Here is an 18,792-nt window from a genome sequence, read left to right as displayed (position 1 = left end):
AGGGGATTGGACAAGTTTCTGGAGGAAAAATTCATTATGGGGTACAAGCCATGATGTGTATGCGCAACCTCCTGATTTTAGAAATGGGTTATGTCAGAATGCCAGATGCAAGGGAGGGCACCAGGATGAGGTCTCTTGTTATCTGGTGTGCTCCCTGGGGCATTTGGTGGGCCGCTGTGAGATACAGGAAGCTGGACTAGATGGGCCTATGGCCTGATCCAGTGGGGCTGTTCTTATGTTCTTATGTTCTAAGTATTCCAGAAATGAAAGCAATGGAACAACATCCATATGTAAATTCAGTAACATCGGAACCCAGTAAGGCCGGAACCCTTCATTATTAACAATAAATGGGTGTTTGTCATTTGTTTTAATGGATTCAGAATGAATCCTTTGGTAAATTCTCATTTAATGTACAAGTCCCATTTACAATTTTAAGTCATTAATAATAAATAAATAATAAATAATAAATAAAATACAAATATTGTATTAATAAAATACAAATAAAAATCTAACTTGTTTAACATCAGCAATTTACTGCATATGTGGTTCTTTCAGCACCACTCACCAAATTTTCATGTCATACTTATTCAGTAAAATAATGTACAGCAGTGACCATAATTCTAGCCACCTACTTGCCATTATACTGAAATGATTTGGATATATGGAAGTGAAGGAATATTTTCTCCAGGGCTTAGTGATCAAGTTGATCATTAACTCCTAATGAAACTACTGCAAATTACTGCTTTCTTAGACTAACATTCTATTAGAGGTGGGGAGGGAATGTAAGCACAGTTATCTATTTTAAAATAATATACTTTACACATAATGCCAGTCGACAATCAAGTCAACAAAACCTATCCCAGCTTGTTACTGAAGATAAAAGTAAGAAAGGCTGTAAGTCCGTCAAATTTAATATTTCAAACATTTCAATTACTATCAGGAATGTAGTCTTTGTTGCCCCTGCCCAAAGCTAGAAAGCCCAGACAGCAGAAGGTCACCTTGGAAAAGACGCCTTCTCAGGTTAACAGAGAGCCATAAGATGGGGGGAGGGGGGAGAGGTGAGCCTTTAAACCCAGGAGCAAAATGAGGCTAAGTTGAGACTGAGCAACCCATTTTTCTAACTGAGGCTGATTTCTAACTGAGCCTGGGAGGTAAACATAAAAGATCCTTGTTAAAAAGCTGAAAATTCAAAAGAATAGAGAGAAAAATGCAAGGAATAAAACCAAGGCACTTAACTAGCAAAAGGAAAAAGGGGATGTGTGCAAAAGTTGGAAAGGATGCTACAATGTACACACACACACACACAAAAAGACCTTGACACAAACTTTCTGAATTCTTTCCCTTGCCTAACCTACTTACTCATACTTATCAGGGTCCTGGTCCTAATACACAGGCTTGTAGCAAAGCATCCTACAAGTATGAGGTGTTTCCGATGTCAGACCTGGGCAACTGTGTAAAGAGGGGTGTGTGACACCACTTTTTATAAACTGTGGGCATTAATCAGGTTTTACCTGTATGACTGAATACTGGGGCAACATTCAAGTTCCTGAATTTCCCACTCTTGAAAATTAGGTGGCTTCACAATCCAATTAAGTAGCTCAAAGCCAAGTTCACATAGGCTATTATTTATTCATTTTTCGCATTTTTATACCACCCTTTCTCCAAAGATCTCAAGGCGGTTTATGCAGCTGCTCCCCTCCTTTTGTCCTCACAACAACCCTGTGAGGTAGGTGAGGCTGAGAGAAAGTGACTGTCCCAAGGTCACCCAGGAAGCTTCAAAGCTGAGGGGGGATTTGAACCTGGATCTTCCAGGTCTAAGTCTACCTCCCAAACCACTACACTACCCAGGCAACAAGCTTTGCTGAGGGAGAATCAGCATAGCTTCTGTAAGTCTTGCCTTACAAAACTTTTAGAATTCTTCAAAAAGGTAAACAGGCATGTGAATGCGGAAGGACCTGTGGATGTTATATATCTGGACTTTCAGAAGCCATTTTACACGGTCCCTCACCAAAAGCTTGACACGGTCCCTCACCAAAGACTGCTGAGAAAACTTAGTCAGGGAATAGAGGGCAGGTCCTCTCATGGACTGGGAACTGTTTGAGGACCAGGAAGCAGAGAGTGTGTATTAATGGACAATTTTCACAATGAAGAGAGGTGAAAAGTGGCGCGCCCCAAGAATCTGTCCGAGGACCGGTGCTTTTCAACCTGTTCATAAATGACCTGGAGACAGGGTTGAGCAGTGAGGTGGGTAAGTTTGCAGACAACACCAAAATTTTCTGAGCAGTGAAGGCCAGAAGCGATTCTGAGGAGCTTCAGAAGGATCTCTCCAAACTGGCAGAATGGGCAGCAAAATGGCAGATGCGTTTCAATGTAAGTAAGTGTAAAGTCATGCACATTGGGGCAAAAAATCAAAACTTCACATATAGACTAATGGGCTCTGAGCTGTCTGAGAGAGGGATTTTGGGGTGGTGGTGGACAACTGTGCCGATCAAGTGTGCAGCAGCGGTTAAGAAGGTTAATTCTATTCTTAGGATCATTAGAAAAGGTATTGAGAATAAGACGGCTAATATTATAATACCATTGTACAAATCGATGGTAAGGCCACACCTTGAGTATTGCGTTCAGTTCTGGTCGCCGCATCTCAAAAAGGACATAGTGGAAATGGAAAAGGTGCAAAAGAAAGCGACTAAGATGATTACTGGGCAGGGGCACCTTCCTTATGAGGAAAGGCTACAGCGTTTGGAGCTCTTCAGTCGGGGAAAAAACTGAAGAGGCGCCTGAGGGGGGACATGTTTGAGGTATACAAAATTATAAATGCAATGCTCTTTTCCCTCACACACAACACCAGAACCAGGGGACAACCACTAAAATTGAGTGTTGTGAGAGTTAGGACAGACTCCTTGCCACAGGATGTGGTGATGGCATCTGGCCTAGATGCCTTTAAAAGGGGATTGGACAAATTTCTGGAGGAGAAGTTCATCGTGGGTTACAAGCCATGATGAGTATGCGCTACTATAGAATACCAGATGGAAGGGAGGGCACCAGGATGCAGGTCTCTTGTCTTGTGAGCTCTCTGGGGCATTTGGTGGGCCACTGTGAGATACAGAAAGCAGGACTAGATGGGCCCATGGCCTGATCCAGGGGGCTGTTCTTTGTTTATCTGCCAGGTGGAGAAGAGAAGATACTCAACATCTACAAACAAGGACAATAGCTACTGAATCTGGATGACTGAGCAGCCTTTTCAGAATGCTGCAGCATCACAGAAGTTTCTGTGGTGGTAGTAAGATCCAAAATAAGTAGGAAGGAAGGGAAAAAATCAGATGTGCAACACAATGCATTAAAATTATTTGTCTGTCCAGCCTCACCCCATAACCAACCAGGAGTAGCTATTATTTTACACATGCTTAGTCAAAGTACAGTACTGTACAATTACAACTATTCAGCCTGGAGAACATCCAAGGCACATTTTGATCACTGAGACTATTATTAATATGTGGCTAAGTGAATTAGAGCAGAGGACGTCCAGACGGAAATTCTCAAGGACCATGGCCAGAATCCAAAATAACTATAAGACTAGTTACACAAGCATAACAGGGTTGTTGATATGCTTCTATAAGCAAAATGGCAGACATGCCACTTTTGAAACTTAGAAGCAGTGGCGTAGCTAATGAACCTGGTGCAGAGCTCAAGATGTTGCCCTGGAAGTGATGTCACATCCGGAAGTGACATCACTTCTGGGTTTTGATTTCACACCCACTTTTTTTAAAAAGTGAAAAAAAAAAAATCTGTCACATCCCCCAAGCTGCCTCCCCCCAGCACCAGCTCCCTCCTACTTCACCTCCATTCCCTCTGAGGTCTTACACTGGGCTGCTCCTGCAGCCCCATCAGGCTCATGGGGGGGGAAGAGAAGCAGTCACCACCACTGGCACACCCCACCAGCCAGGCACATTGGGCCACAGGGGACAATGGGCTACATTGAGGAGAGCTGGGGCATGCCCCCCATTTTGTTTGGTGGCACAGCTCAGGTACAGCCACTACTAGGGGGGGAGAGAAGAGGCTGTGGAGAAGCCACCTTTCACACTGATTGTGGGGGAAGGAGAACTCAGGGCAGGGGGGGAGTTGTGCCTGACTGACTGAGTCTCCAATCCTATCTGCGCTTACCTTGGAGTAAGCCCCACTGGGTATAATGGGACTTACTTCTGAGTAGACCTGCCTGGTCTCAGGCTCCTGTCCCAGCCCCACTTTCCTGGAAGTAAGTCCAATTGGCTATAATGGGACTTACTTCTGAGTAGACATGCCTGAGCTGGGCTCTCAGGTTCCTGTCCCAGCCCCAATTTCCTGGGAGTAAGTCCCATTGGCTATAATGGGACTTACTTCTGAGTAGACCAGCACAGGCTTGGGCTCTGAGCTGCAATCCTCTCCACACCTTCCTGGGAGTAAGCCCCATTGGTTACACTGGAACTTACCTCTGAATAGATGTGCCAAGGATTGGCTTTCAGTTGGTGAGTGAAAGGAAGGCTTTCCTGCTGCGGCTTGGGGGAGGAGGATCTGGGTCTTGGTGCAGGCAGGCAGAAGTTGTGCCTGACTGAGGCGGCTCCAATCCTGTCCATACTTTCCTGGGAGTAAGTCCCATTGCACACAATGGGACTTACTTCTAAGTAGATATGCATAAGACTGCTCTGAGGCCGAGGAGGAGGCACTCCTCCTCCTCCCTCCCTCTGGCTCTGGTGGGATAGGGGCAAATGAAGCCTTTAGCACCTGCAGCTGTTAGCTCTCAGCAGAGGGAGGGAGGAGAAGGAAGCCCACTGCTGCCTCTCTGCTGCCGCCGCCGCCGCCGCCGCCGCCGCCGCCGCCTCCTGCACCTCCTCTCCCCACATTGAAGCGCCCCACAAAAGCCTTCCAAAGCCCCGCCCAGGTCTCAGGCACAGCAGGGCAGAGTGGCAAACTTTCCCTGCTCAGTGCCTGCTGCCGCAGCCTCAACTCCCGTCCAGGCTCTGCCAGCAACAGACACCAAACACAGAGTGAGGGCACCTGGCGGGGCTGCAGCAGCCCAAGGCAACTCACATGCAGGTGGAGTTGCCCCCCCATGTTGCCCCTCTCAGCTGCTGTAGCCCGGTGCATTTGCTACACCCTGCACTTATATAGCAACACTACTGCTTAGAAGACTTTCAAAAAAAGTTGGCAATACAGTATGAAAGAGGCTGGGTCTACCATTCAAAGAATACAATGCCAAGCCATTCCATTTTCCTTCCCTTTGACATGTGTCTGGTGCAGTCAGACAGCAGCAGACAGTGTCCAGAAGTTGTCAGCCTGGAATAGAGTTAAGCTCCTTTCCTGCCTCAGAAGACTGCATACAACAAGATCTCTGCTTATTACCCTACTAATGCTTTCATAATCCCTTGAATATTTGACCCTACAAGCTGAATGGATGGGTCTCTTGTGCCCAAGCAAGTCTTGTTCCTGAGAAGCACCTAAAATCAGTCAAGGTCCCTCTATCAGAACACACCATTCTTTTGTTCCCCATCTGAAATAAGAGAGGAAAACTGGTCTTAGCTCAAGTGTAGGGCAGTGGTTTCCAAACTGTGAGCCATGGTACTCAGGGGAGCTGCAGAAACCAGTCAGGAGAGCTGCAGAATCCTCATGAAAAACCCACTGCCCTATACAATTTATAGGATTGTCATCCTAATGGGGAGCCACAGCCAATGGCCCAGTTGATCAAGGGAGCTCCCAACTGAAGATATTTGAGAACTGCTGGTGTAGGGTGACACCCAGAAGTAGGACTACTGTCACCCAGAGACCCATCTCCACATGACCAAACCTCTTGTCCTCTACCCATACAAACAACCTTGCCTGTATATTGGCTATTCTGGCCAGAAAGTGCTTTGTTTCCTTCTGTGCAGCCCAATGTAAATGAGGTACACCCCATGCCTTATTGTTCCATTCAGAGCCTTCCTTGCAACTCAGCAGCACTCAGATCATTCTCCTAGGATAGAGTCTGGAGCATGCTCAGTTTCCCCAAGTACCTGCACAGGTGCCCCTTTTGAATCTCTCCTTGGAACTACTGGCTTGGTTGTGCCTCCTTCCCTGGAAACTCAGCACCCCACGCCCTGAGACTCCTACATCCATGCCCCTTTGATCCTTTCTTGAATCTTGCCTCAGCAAATTATGGAAATGTATACTTTGTATCTATGATTAATGCTCTTCCTTTCTTGCATGTGGCCAATGTCCAGTGACAACTTCTACCCTTTTTCATTTTTTCCACTCTCCCCTTCCTGCCCCAGTTCCAAGCCTTCCTTCCCCTAGAAACCCCATGTACTTCTGAGAAAAGCTGCACTTGCACCTCTAGCATCCTCACACTTTACCCAGTGAGCCTATTACACACACCCCATATCTGCAACTATAAGCAGCACCAATTGCTTTTGTCTTGTTTTTGAATACTATGGGCCAAATCCTATCCAATTTTCCAGTGCCTGTGCAACTGTGCCATTGGGGTGTACACTGCATCCTGTGTTGCAGAGGCAGTCACAGAGGCTTCCTCAAGGTATGGGAACATTTGTTCCTTTATCTCAGGGCTGCATTGTGGTGGCACTGGTGCTGGAAAGTTGGATAGGATTGGGCTCTATGTTGTCGTCTTTTCGACAGCTGAATTTCCTTCAAAATTCATTATTCAGAGTCCCTGTTTAAACATTCCTTTTCTCACGATACTAGTTTGCAAAGTATACACACTGCAACCAACAATCAAAGGTCCCTTGATATGTGCATTGAGGGCACATGTGTACAATGCTTGTCGCAACATGCTTTGCAGCACATTTGTGACATCCTGCACCAGCACAGTGCACACTCCGCTGGCGCAAACAGAGCATAGAATTGTGCTGTAAACCTCCTTCTACTGAAAGGATGACAGATTTCAATAAGTACCTCAACAGTGCCTTGCTGTTCCTATAAGTGTGAATGCTGGCATTAACAATCCTAATACCTACATGTTCCAAATACTCAACAGCATGACAACTCACCCACTACCATCACCTCCTACACAGGGTTCCTGTGCCTCTGGACTGTAAAACAGAAGGGAGAATTTTCTTCAGTTGCAGTTGCTCACATCAAACAGAACAATAAGCCATAAGGAGTTACACCTGCTAGAATTCTTCCCTTCTGACAGCAATTAAAAGCACAGAAAACTATGTCTAGTTTTAATCCAGCTATTCCAAGTTCTCCAGCCCACTATACTTATAGTGCCTTTTGGAGGATCTCATTACCCAACTGCAGCAGCTTTGAAAATAAACGAAGAACATAAGGCTAGCACTGACTGTTGCCAGGAACAAAACAAAAGGAAAAAGAAACTCACAAAATAAAACCAAATGCCAAGATACTTGACATTTGATTTTAAAATGAGCCAGGGTGGTGTAGTGGTTTGGGAGGTGGACTTAGACATGGAAGATCCAGGTTTGAATCCCCCCTCAGCCACGAAGCTTCCTGGGTGACCTTGGGCCAGTCACTTTTTCTCAGCCTCACCTACCTCACAGGGTTGTTGTGAGGATAAAAGGAGGGGAGCAGCTGTGTACACCACCCTGAGCTCTTTGGAGCTCTTTGGTGGTATAAAAATGTGAAAAAAAATAGAATAGCTATTGGCTAATTCTCACAGAAAACTTTTGCACCAGTGGACCAAATGTGATTCATCCAAACATCATTGTTAATACACATGCTCTCCTCTTCTTCCATTTTGCTTACAGAAAAGGAAGGACTGCAGTGTGTGGCAGTGATATACTGCCCTGCAGAAGACAAACCAGTTCCAGAGAGCCTGTTTACCAAGACCGAAAGCAACACTTTTCTCAGCTGACCTAGTAGCTATTTCCCACCCTTCAACCCGCCCCCCCCCCGTTTCAGCTGTACTATACAGGCACACCACAGTGTGCAAATAAGGGGAGGCAGAGAAAAATACAGCATTATTATCAACAAGCCGTATCAGCCTTTCCCTCCTTCGCTATGACAGGCTGCTGCTCCTCTACCGCAAACACAACCCAACAGCTGTTCCTTTCTCCAGCAGCAGCAGGTAGAAGCACACCCAGTGATAGGGGCAGCTGGGCGCAGGGTGCAACCTGTAAGCACAAACACATCCACGCATTGATGTTACCTGCAGTGGAGGAGCTCTCCATCCCCTTTTGCTGCTCAGGTGCAGGGATAAGGAGATGTCATAGGAAAAAGAACAGGTGATAGTACCAAGTACTGGAGAACTGCTTCACAGTGGGAGGTGGGGGGAGATGGTTTGGGCTTCCCCCTCCCACTGCATGCTCCAAATGATCCTGGAGAAGAGGTGGGAGGAAGACTCCCCCTTAAGCAAACCTGACCGCTCACACACTCCTCCTCCACTCACACGCACAGCAAAGGGGCTGGAGGGAGGGGGAGTTGGGCAGCTTAGCTCTCCTGATAGCATCTGGTCCTCCCCCTCCATCTTCCCTACTCACCACCTGAGCAACAACGTAGGGCAATGCCCCGCTGCTCCCACTGAGCAGGAAGGTGCTGCAGCAGCTGTTCCTGTTCCCACTGTTGCGAGCGACGTGTCCCAAGGCGGGGCGGGGCGGGGCCGAGCAGGGAACTGGAGGTTCCAGGGGAGGGAGGAGAGAGAGGAGGACGGAATGCCTCGTCACTATGGCGACTGAGACACGGGAGGTGTTGGCGCTACTCCTTCAGCTTGCAGAGAGCTTGGAATGTACCACCTCGAAGGGCGGCGGCGGGGAAGTGAAAGAAGGTTGGAGACACGTGTACGGATCTATTTCCTTCACGAAGTGGTAAAGGAAGCCATTCCATCTACCTTACCCCAATCCCAGCCGCATGAATGCAGTGACCTGCTCGGGGTCCGACAAAGATATATCCCCCCTCCGTGTTAAAATGGTACGTTCCACAAACTCTCTAGGCATATCTCTAGTTCCACCTGCTGGCCAAAGGTGAGGCTGCAGGGAAGTAAGAGAAGTTCTTTAGGATAGTGTTTCTCAAACTGTGGGTCAGCACCCACTAGGTGAGTCGCTAACCAATTTCAGGTGGGTCCCCATTCATTTCAATATTTTATTTTAACATATTAGACTTGATGCTATCGTGGTATGTGACTGCATTTGGGGAAATGTTACAGACCTGTACTTTTAACAGGCTACTCTGTATATGCTTTTAACAATAATAGTGAATGGGAAGTGTGGATAGGACTGCAGCCTAAGATTGTTAAAAATTTTCCTGTTTGACGTCACTTCCAGTGGGTCCAGACAGCTTCTCAGTCTAAAGTGGGTCCAGGTTCTAAAAGTTTAAGAACCACTGCTTTAGGGCAAGTGGTCTTTAAAATGGGTGGGTATGGGCAGCTGTGATTAAAACAAAAGGCTAGATCAACCTGCATAATTAGATTAAAAGTAATTAATTTGAACCTGTTCCTATGTCAGTTTATGGGCCTTCCATTACAGTACTGTACTTTGATAGTGTAGAAATGGGCAGAATGTAAACAGTGGTGGCCCAAGCCCGCATCCTGTCTGAGAGAGTGATGCCCCTTTGGGGGAGGAGTTGTGTGCAACTGCACACACTGCTTCAGAGGCATCACTAGGATTTATGTCATCTGGTGCAACAGCTCATTGCATCACCACCATGATGGACCTCCTGCCATACCAGACTATACAGAATAAATTACAAAATCGTATTCACAGCCCAAATGCAGTGGCATTCCTAGGGTTGGTATAACCCTAATTAACTTTATCTGTATTTTAATATATAACAGTACAGGTCATCCAACATTTCAGGAACCAACTTAAAACTAGTGGTCAACTTGATGACACTCGCAGAACTGAATAAGGGCCCAATCCTATCCAATTTTCCAGTGTCGGTGCAGTTGTGCCAGAGGGGTGTGCGCTGCATCCTGTGGTGGAGGGGCAGTCATTGGGGCCTTCTTAAGGTATGGGAACATTTGTTCTCATACCATGGGGCTGCATTGTGGCTACACCTGGAAAGTTGGATAGGATTGGGCCCTAAGAGTTCTAGTATTAGCTGGGATAAACAGAAATGAGAGCTGCTGAGTTCCCTGCTGGGTCATAACAATACATCATTGGCTTTCTGAACAGTCAGTCTTATTGGTCAGTTGGAGCTTTTAAAAAATCCACTTTTTGTTACATAAGGCAGTTGTGTTTTCCTTTTCTAGTTATTTCTTCATGAAAGTACACATCAAATGATATATAACATAATGGTACTATTCAAAAATACAAAAATTTTCATAATTTTGGCCAGTAGTGGTATCACACACACACCCAGAGTGGCCCACACCTCCTGTTGATACCACTGGTTATCATGGCTGGTGCAGTAATGCTAGTTTCACCTTGCCATGTGGACAGGCATAGCAGTATTGTAATGGGAAATAGTATCAGTACTGGTACAGGTTACTGGATGCTCAAGGTGAAGCCCTGCATTCTGCTCCCTAGTGGTGGATTGGCTGCTACCACTGGCACCAGCACTTTCAGGTGTTATCTTGACCCCCATCAGCTCCTGTTTCCACATATACAGGAGAAACCTCACACTTGGACCACATCATCAATTGCCTGGGACCTGAAGAGACATCTAGAAATCTGCTCCCCTTCCCCCCCCCCCATGCAGCTGAACCAGAAAGGCTTGTGCTTCATGGGGGGGGGGAGGGAGGGAGCAGATCAGGAGGCATGGGAGAGATAACTTCCCCATAAGCCAGTGGTTCCCAACCTTAAGGAGCCCGAGTATCACTGAGACAAAAATTGGAGTTGGTGTGGACCACATGCAACCACTGCCTCCAAGTGGAATTTCATCAGGGCATACAGTGTTTCTTTTGGGCCGTTTCCCACAGTGGGGGTGGCCACAGGGGTGGAGAGAGGGCAAAACAGGGCATGGGGAGGGTGGCAACAGCAGGAAAAGTCTTTGGAGTCCAGGTCTACCATGCTTCCCAATGTGGAGCCCAGGTCTACATGCCCACACAGTGTTGGCAGCTAGATACAGTAATACAGAAAACCAAACACACTCTGAAGTCTCTAAAATATTTTCCAGGCTCACATTAGAATGGAAAGTGTTCTGAGTGTACCAATACTTTTGCAGCAGCTGTAGTCCCACAGCTGTGTCCTTGATACACTCCTTCATGGTAAGCAGATCCACAAGCCAAAGAGCTACTATAGCAGACCAGTTTCCTCCCAGATTTGACAGTGTGCAGGAGTGTCACCTACACATTCCTTGGCCCAGCACATATGGCTTGCGGCAGCCACTGTGTACCTAGCATGCCAGATGGGCAGCAAATTTGAGTGAGATTGAAAATATAAGTTTCCAGGAAATTTCTGTGGGCCCTCCTTTGGCTCCTGGGCCCAGGTACAAATGACTCCCTGTACCCCTTTCATGGGCTCTGAAAGCAACCATCACTCCTCCACACAAAAAATGCAATTAAATTTGTAATGATTACAGAAGATTTATTAGATATTTATTATTTATAGTGAAGATTTATGGGTTACTGCTTTTGTTGCTGGCTGTGGGCAGTTCATTTTCTGCCCTCTCTGGTGGTCCGTGGAGGAACACACTGGAAGTAATCAAGGGCAATCTTTTCCTGAGACTTCATGGACCATTTGTTCACGGTCTCGAAGACCACCTGTGGTTCCTGGACCACAGGTTGGGAACCAGTGCTGTAATCCCCTTGACTGCCAATGGGTCTTAGACCAAAAAGAGAAAGGGGTTGTTCTGGCTGTTATTGGAGGGGTTAGTATCCAGCAAAGTTGCCTGTAGCAGGTGCCATCCTGGGAGCCTCCTGACTGCCAGATAAACAAGATAATTAGTGATCACAAAAAGAAGTGCCTTTAACCTTGGCTTCTCTCATCTTCATTGCAAATTTGCTCATGAGTCTTATGTTAATGAAGGTGCAGAGTTCCAGAGCAATAAAAAAAATCCTCTGCTGTACCCTTTTCAGGGCACACAACAATAGAGGATACTCTTCTTGAACAGGGGATGCACCATCAAGGCACAAAGGAAAGATCCTTGATGAGTTCTCCCCACAGTACTGTAGTCCACCATGGAGAGGGAATTAAAGACTATAGTAATTTCACTAATCAGTCCTGTTGTTCTTATGGCAATCCTCCTCTTTAGCTTAAACAAGGGGTTGGTATGGTGTAATTGGCCAAGGGACCAGCATGACAGCACCTTCCCTTCTATAAGCAGCTTCACATTTCCATGAGTTCTAGTCTCTTTCAGATGCTAGCTGAGAAGATTCATCCACATTATAGGAATACTGACAGTATTAGAAATATGAAGACAAACAAGAAGTGATAGCGTGACAGTATTACAAATATGATGAGAAACGGAAGAGGTGGTAACAGGGAGCAGGGTATGGATGAAGAACAGACATACACTTCCTTATGCTGCTCATGAAATGTGTAAATGAAATTGTAATTGTACTTCTTGTACTACAGTAACTGTAATTTTGTAGTAATTGTAACTGAGCACCTGAGAAACAGCACATGAATCACCTTAACATGACTGCTAACAGCCCTACCTATCCAGACCCTGCTGCAAAATGACACATAAATCTAGAAACAGAGATTTATACGGAGGCTCACCAAGTTTGAACAGTTTTTTCACTAACAAACTGGCCATGAGGCCCATTGGCATCAGGGGGCAGAAGGGCTAAATAAACTGGAGTCTCGGCTCCCTCATCTGGAGATTTGGTGGCATTGGGACCTGCCATGTCGGTCCTGACCCACCCAGGACAACAGGCATTCAGGAGAATACCATCTGCCTTCCTGGTTTCATTCAGTCGTCTTGCTTGAATTCTGGACAAAACTGTGACTCCTATTTTAGACACTCCATAAGCAGTATTTGGCCACCCCTCCTTCTCATGCACTCCTTTCTTGGTGTCTTCCACAAATTTTTTCATGAGTTTCTCCAGCTCCTCTTCAGTGATGGTGTCACTGCGAAACTTCTGCTGCAGGTCTTGGCTGCATCCAGTGAGCGCTCGGACACTCATGATGCTGGACACATTCACTACTCTACCTAGAATAAAAAAACAAACATTCAGTGATCGAATGTGCTCTGCAAATACTGGAAGAAGACGAGTAAGGGTGTAATCCTAACCAACTTTCCAGCACTGACATAGCTGTGCCAATGAGGCGTGTACTGCATCCTGCAGTGGGGAGGCAACCAAGGGGGCCTCCTCAAGATAAGGGTATGTTTTTTACCTTACCTTGGGGCTGCATTGTGGCTAGGTCAGTACTGGAAAGTTGGTCAGGATTGCTTCCTAAGTACCTCATCAATGGCATATATTTTAATAGAAATTATGGTGGAAATCCTTTTTTGGGAGGTTCATTTCCCCGTTAATTTTGGGGGAGGTGTTCATTTCCCCCTTTAATTTTGGATCCTTCTAACCTCCCCTGCAGCTTCTGTGATGCCTTAGCAGGCTAAATAAGATTGTTGACACATCCTTCTGCAGTCATATTTATCTGGGATACTTCTGTGAGACTTTTAGAATTCTGTGCTGTTACGCAAAGAACATGTGGCAGAGCAAACAGCTCATTTTGAGGATTGTTTTTCGACATTGTCTGGGTCCAGCTCAAACAATAGGCTCTGGTCAGCTCTCCTGCTGGGATTGGTGGTAATAATAATAATAATAATAATAATAATAATAGAATCTAGAACTTACCTTGTGGTTTAATTAACGGCAACAACTCATTGCAGACATTTCTGGTTGCAAAAAAGTTTGTTTCCATGGTCACCTCTGCTTGTGTAGGAAATGGTGTGGGATCAGCCACTTTTTAGCAGGCAAAGAAAGTAAAAATGCAAAAATTCAGGACACGCATTATTCAGGCACACATGTTATATGAAGTACATCTAACATTCAAATTGCTGCCTAGTAGAAATTATTTTATGGGATTGTAACATTCTTGCAGACTCCTCCTCTGCCAGAGTCTTGCAGACTCTTCATTCAGAAGCACACAAATAAGAATGACAAGTACTCTTTTAGTAAGGTAAGCACCCCCTTCCCTCCTACATTCTTGACACAGAACAAATCTTCCATTTATTGTATTCATCATTTCCCTTGGCCGGAACTAGAGGCATATTCTTATCCAGTAAAATAAAATTGTTATAGTTCCAAAAACAGGAGTAAGTGAGTGGAAGACTTTAAATTGCTGGTGCATGTGTCAAAACAGTCTAATGCAGTGGTTCCCAAATCACAGGTTTGTCCATCAATGGTTAAACAACCTACTGCTTGGGGGGAGCACTGCTGCCCAATCTCCACATAAGAAAGCAACAGTTTATATAGTGAAGGTGATTCCACCCACTAAATACATGACTGAACATAAGCCCAAGAATTGGAGAACTGCTGTTCTCTCAGTTCCCATCTATGTCTTATAATTTTTAAAAAGACAGTACCTACTTTTTTGGTATCAAAGATTTTCAGTGAAATTTAGAGTATTTATGTTTTTAGTTTTATGTGCTGACTCTGGAATGTAACCCTCGTGCAAGATGAGGGTGACTGTACTCTTATCCCTGCATCTTATTAAGTTAAACAAATAATCTTTTCAGACTGGTTGTTCTGCTTGTCTGTGACAGTCTCTAGAACAGTGATTTTCAACCTTTTTCATATCAGGGCACACCGACAAGGTACTAAAATGGTCAAGACACACCATCGGTTTTTTGGCAACTGACAAGGCACCCCACACTGCTGGTGGGGGCTAACATCCCCCAATGGCTCTACTAATAAGTGACTCTCTCCCAAACTCCCATGGCACACCTACAGACCATTCATGGTACACCAGCGTGCCACGGCACAGTGGTTGAAAATGGCTGCTCTAGAATCTAATCCTAGCCTGTGCTGCAAATGTAAGCAGAGCAAATAAGTAAGCAAATTACATTTGCACAAGACATTTATTTAAACATTTGCCTACAGTTTCATGGTGCCAGCATAGGAATTCTGTTACTTAGGGCACAATCCAAACTGTGCCCTGGGCCAGTGCAAGTCCCTTATGCTGGCCCATGAGGTCACAAACATGCTGTAAAGCCACGTTTGTGTTTCCTCATGTGTAAGCTGTGCCAGCTCACAGAGGAGTGCTGGCCCATGGAGGCCAGATCTGGCCTCCGCGGTGTCAGCAAGAGGTAAGTTTGCATCAGTTGAGCTCAGGCGATGCAGGGGTCTGGGAAGGAGGTGTGGGGAGGGCAGGGAGGAGGCAGGAGGGAGGCGTTCCGGGGGGGAGGGTGGGCAGTGGGTGTTCCTGGGGAAAGGTGCCTTGGGAGTGGGAGGAGGAGTCTGGATCTGGCAGTTATGCCAGATCCTGACCACTCTTCCCGGGCAGTGCAGATCTGCACCATCTCCTGAAGTGGCGCAGATCCAACTAGACACATTGAAGCCGCTGTGACTCTCCCCAGGGTAAGGGAAAAAGTTTCCCCTTGCCCCTGACTGAGCTACAGTCAGCCCCAAACTTGTGCTGGATACAGCACAGGTCCACTGGCCTGCCTGTTCCAGCACAAGTTAGGATTGCGCTGATAGCATTTTTAAAACAATAGTAATGAAAAACATCAGTAATGTATGTTTTGCTGTTCTGCATTATTCACATAATTTTTCCAGTCATGTATAATTCCCTATCAGGAAAGATTTTACCACATAGGAAAATGCATTAAATGCAGGATTTAATATCTTCCAGAGATCGTGAGGAGTGATTTTGAGATCAAAATGTTTGAGTTTCCAGACGGATGTGAGGTTCAGATTCTCAATTCTCAGAACCTAAGTACTGTTTTACCTTTGAAAGCAATCCCTGCATTGTTGATCAGCACGTTCAGTCCTCCATACTTCTCCTTCAGGAAATCGCGGAGGGTGCAGATGCTCTGCAGATCATTGATGTCCAGCTGGTGGAAAAGTGGCTTCAGCCCTTCCTCCTGCAGCTTGGCCACTGCCTCCTTGCCACGTTCAATGTCCCGGGATGTAATGTATATGTCCCCAGAGAATTGTTTGCATAGAGCCCGCACAATGGCAAATCCAATGCCTTTGTTGGATCCGGTCACCACAGCTACTGGAGTGCTGGACATTGTTCTTATCAAGTGGTTTCAAAGCAACAATACTATAAAAAAGGATTAGAATAGAATACTTTATTGTCATTGTACAAGTACAACAAAATTTCAATGCACTCCAAGACATGGACATAAAAATATTTATATAATATTTATATTATAAATAAATGCACACACACACACACACACACACACACACACACAATATTATAAAATATTAGCCATGGGTTTACTGCAAGAACAATTGTTTAATAGAAAGTTGTGTAGTCTCACTTGTGACTTGCATTTAGAAGTCCAGATATTGCTTCTGCATATTCCTTTGCCTCCTGCTTCAATGCATCAGGATGCAAAAGGAAGAATTTTCAGAGCTATTTTGTATCTGAAAAATAGCACGGCATAGACACTGCTTTGGGCGTTCCACAGGCTGCAAGTCACGTATTGCAGTGAACTGCCATCCATTTCTGTGATGTGTTGCAGTGGGCAGGAGTCAAAGCACAAGTCAAGCATGGCATGGAGCCAAGTTTATGGGTCAGATTAAAGCTGGCAATTATTTTCTAGAATTATCAGTTTGCACTTTTCAACACTAAAGTGCACCTATCACAAACTTGACTTTAAACATGACAATGCAATCTTATGCATGTTTATTCATTAACTTCAACAGTGCTTATTTAGATATAAGTGATCATAGGATTGCAACACAAGTGAAAGCAAAAATTCTAATCATATCAAGAAAGTCAGAGGGATGAATGAAGTCAATCCACAATGTATCTAGTTCCAAACATTTCATTAAACCTTGGTGTGCCTAAGATAAAAAAGCTTTGGGTGAGGCTACGCAGTGGTTAAATCTATCAATAATGGCTTCTGATTTTTGTCAGCAAACACATACAGTACAACCATATGCCCTTGCAGAGTATTATAGGGCAAAAAAGCACATGCAATGCACATGCACTGACAAATGCAAAAAGGTGCAGCTCACATTCTTTAAAGCAATGAAAAAGGGTTTTTGTTGTTTTTGTTTATAAAATGAACATTTTAGCCTGGCGTTGGACTTGCCCTCTGGTGGCGCCAGAAAGATGTGAGGGATACAGTGATTCTCTTAAGGTGTTTATTCTGTAATTCTTAAGAGAAGAGGGACCAATATACAGTGGCTTCAGCTAATATAGAAAAATCAAAGTTGGTAATTATTTTCCAGAATTATTACTTTGCACTTTTCAACACTAAAACACACCTCTCACAAACCTGACTTTAAATATGACAGTGTAATCTTATGGATGTTTACTCATTAGTCTTCAGTAGTGCTTACTCAGATATTCGTGCAGGATACAAAGCAAAAATTCTGTTTTTGTGGCTTCAGCCCTGCCTCCTGTAGCACTGTCACTGTCCCCTTGCTGTGCGTGATGTCAGGTACACTTCCCCAGAGAACTGCTTGCAAAGAGCCTTCACCATGACCTTTTATTGGGTCCTGTCACCACCGCTATTGAGGTGCTGTTCATTCTCCCTTCCAGTGCAAGCCAGCTAACTACGGAAGACACCCTGGGAGGAGAAAAGCCCCACAAAGAACACACATGTGTTTTTACAGACAGAGAATACCACACAGTATGCAACTCCACACCAGCACTTATTTGAGTGCAACACATTAACATCAGTGAAGCATCAAGAAGACATATCTAGTGTTTCCTAAGAGGTAATCATGTGAGTCTGTAACAGTGCAAACACAGAAGGGCTGAAGACAAACACATTTAATGTGGCACAAACTTTTATAGTTAGAGCCTTCTCCAACAGATGCATGAAGTGGTATATTCGGTGTGTGTGCCTGTGAAAATACAGAGAGAGAGAGAGAGAGAGAGAGAGGAGAGGAAACCCCTTATTTAAGTAAGTGATTTCAGGAATGTTGCTCTGGAGCCACCATGCCCTGAATAGTTCCTAACACTTCTTCCCTTCCAACCACAACAGATTCCACAATCTAGAGAAATAACACTGATTTATATAAGCATAGTGTCAGACACACGGTAACTCAGTGAGTTTCCTAACCTACGGGGGGGGGGGGGGAAGTACACACAAAAATTGTATATGGAATCACAAAAAGGAGGACAACAAGCACTTACCCTCTCAGTCTGCAGTGGCTGCTGTTGCTTCTGCACACTCTCCAGCGCCTGCTCTGTGTCGTCCTTGCAAATGTTTTGGGTGAGTCCCTAGAGAACCGCCTCTCACGGCAAATAAAAGAACACAGACTTCATTTCCTTACAGCCAGCAGCAGCAGCAGAATTTGAAATGGGAGACGCCAGAGCTGAAGGATAGGAGTTAAGAGATTAGGAAATATGATAGTCTGGTGCTGCCCACCTTTCATAAAAGCAGCCCTGTTATCCCTGTATTTTCATCCCCTTATACGCAACATAGTCTGAATTGAGGCATTTATATTCATGCACCTATTCAGGCACATATTTCTTTAATGAGCGGTGGATTCATCAAATGTACATGCTAGCCAAGTAGCTTTGTATTGCTGACCTAAGCAATTCAAAAGAATCCCTTTCTCAGCCCAATCTTTAATAGTCTTACTCCAGACTAGCAACCCAATCCTAAACAGGTTCACTCAGAAGTAAGTCCCCTTACGTTCAATGGGACTTGCTCCCAGGAAATTGTGCATAGGATTGTAGCCTAACTCCCACTGTATTTATGTGGCCTGAGTTCTGATAGTACTGTATCAGCGTAATCCTATGCATGTACACTAAGAAGGAAGTCTTATTGAATTCAATGGGATTTACACCCAGG

General features: G+C 45.1%; 2 protein-coding genes across 6 annotated transcripts in view; both read right to left on the bottom strand.

The window, feature by feature from the left end:
• Window positions 1-8,544, bottom strand: part of DOP1B (DOP1 leucine zipper like protein B) — a 78,792-nt gene extending 70,248 nt beyond the window's left edge. The window contains exon 1 of one of the 3 annotated variants that reach the window (XM_066618902.1): window positions 8,466-8,544. The gene's annotated coding sequence lies outside the window, so the exon portion shown is untranslated. Of the gene's footprint in view, window positions 1-8,131; window positions 8,195-8,462 lie in introns of those variants that run through there. The other 2 variants (XM_066618901.1, XM_066618903.1) reach the window with 2 other exon arrangements.
• Window positions 8,545-11,423: 2,879 nt separating this feature from the next.
• Window positions 11,424-18,271, bottom strand: LOC136645761 (carbonyl reductase [NADPH] 1-like). 3 transcript variants are annotated; one of them, XM_066622157.1, is made up of 5 exons: window positions 18,129-18,271; window positions 17,779-17,836; window positions 15,756-16,073; window positions 13,661-13,768; window positions 11,424-13,014 (listed from the first exon to the last, which is right to left on the bottom strand). In XM_066622157.1, the coding sequence occupies exons 3-5, from the start codon at window positions 16,039-16,041 to the stop codon at window positions 12,578-12,580; spliced, it is 831 nt and encodes a 276-aa protein (XP_066478254.1). In that variant the 5' UTR covers window positions 16,042-16,073; window positions 17,779-17,836; window positions 18,129-18,271; the 3' UTR covers window positions 11,424-12,577. The 3 variants fall into 3 exon arrangements, with proteins under 3 accessions (XP_066478254.1, XP_066478253.1, XP_066478255.1); XM_066622156.1 differs by lacking the exon at window positions 17,779-17,836; XM_066622158.1 differs by lacking the exons at window positions 17,779-17,836; window positions 18,129-18,271 and adding an exon at window positions 17,327-17,505.
• Between the last annotated feature and the right edge of the window lie 521 nt (window positions 18,272-18,792).

The sequence above is a fragment of the Tiliqua scincoides genome, chromosome 3 (genome assembly GCF_035046505.1).
Source record: "Tiliqua scincoides isolate rTilSci1 chromosome 3, rTilSci1.hap2, whole genome shotgun sequence".
Taxonomy (NCBI): Eukaryota; Metazoa; Chordata; class Lepidosauria; order Squamata; family Scincidae; genus Tiliqua; species Tiliqua scincoides.
The sequence above is the reverse complement of the archived record's forward strand: the minus strand, read 5'-3'. Positions and strand labels throughout refer to the sequence as shown.

Excerpts from the sequence above, each read along its gene's own strand:
- LOC136645761 (XM_066622157.1), bottom strand. The coding sequence starts at position 16,041 with ATGTCCAGCACTCCAGTAGCTGTGGTGACCGGATCCAACAAAGGCATT. Across the intron at positions 13,769-15,755 it reads TGCAGGGATTGCTTTCAAAG|TGGCTGATCCCACACCATTT; the intron begins GTAAAACAGTAC and ends CCTGCTAAAAAG. Across the intron at positions 13,015-13,660 it reads GCCGTTAATTAAACCACAAG|GTAGAGTAGTGAATGTGTCC; the intron begins GTAAGTTCTAGA and ends TTTTTATTCTAG.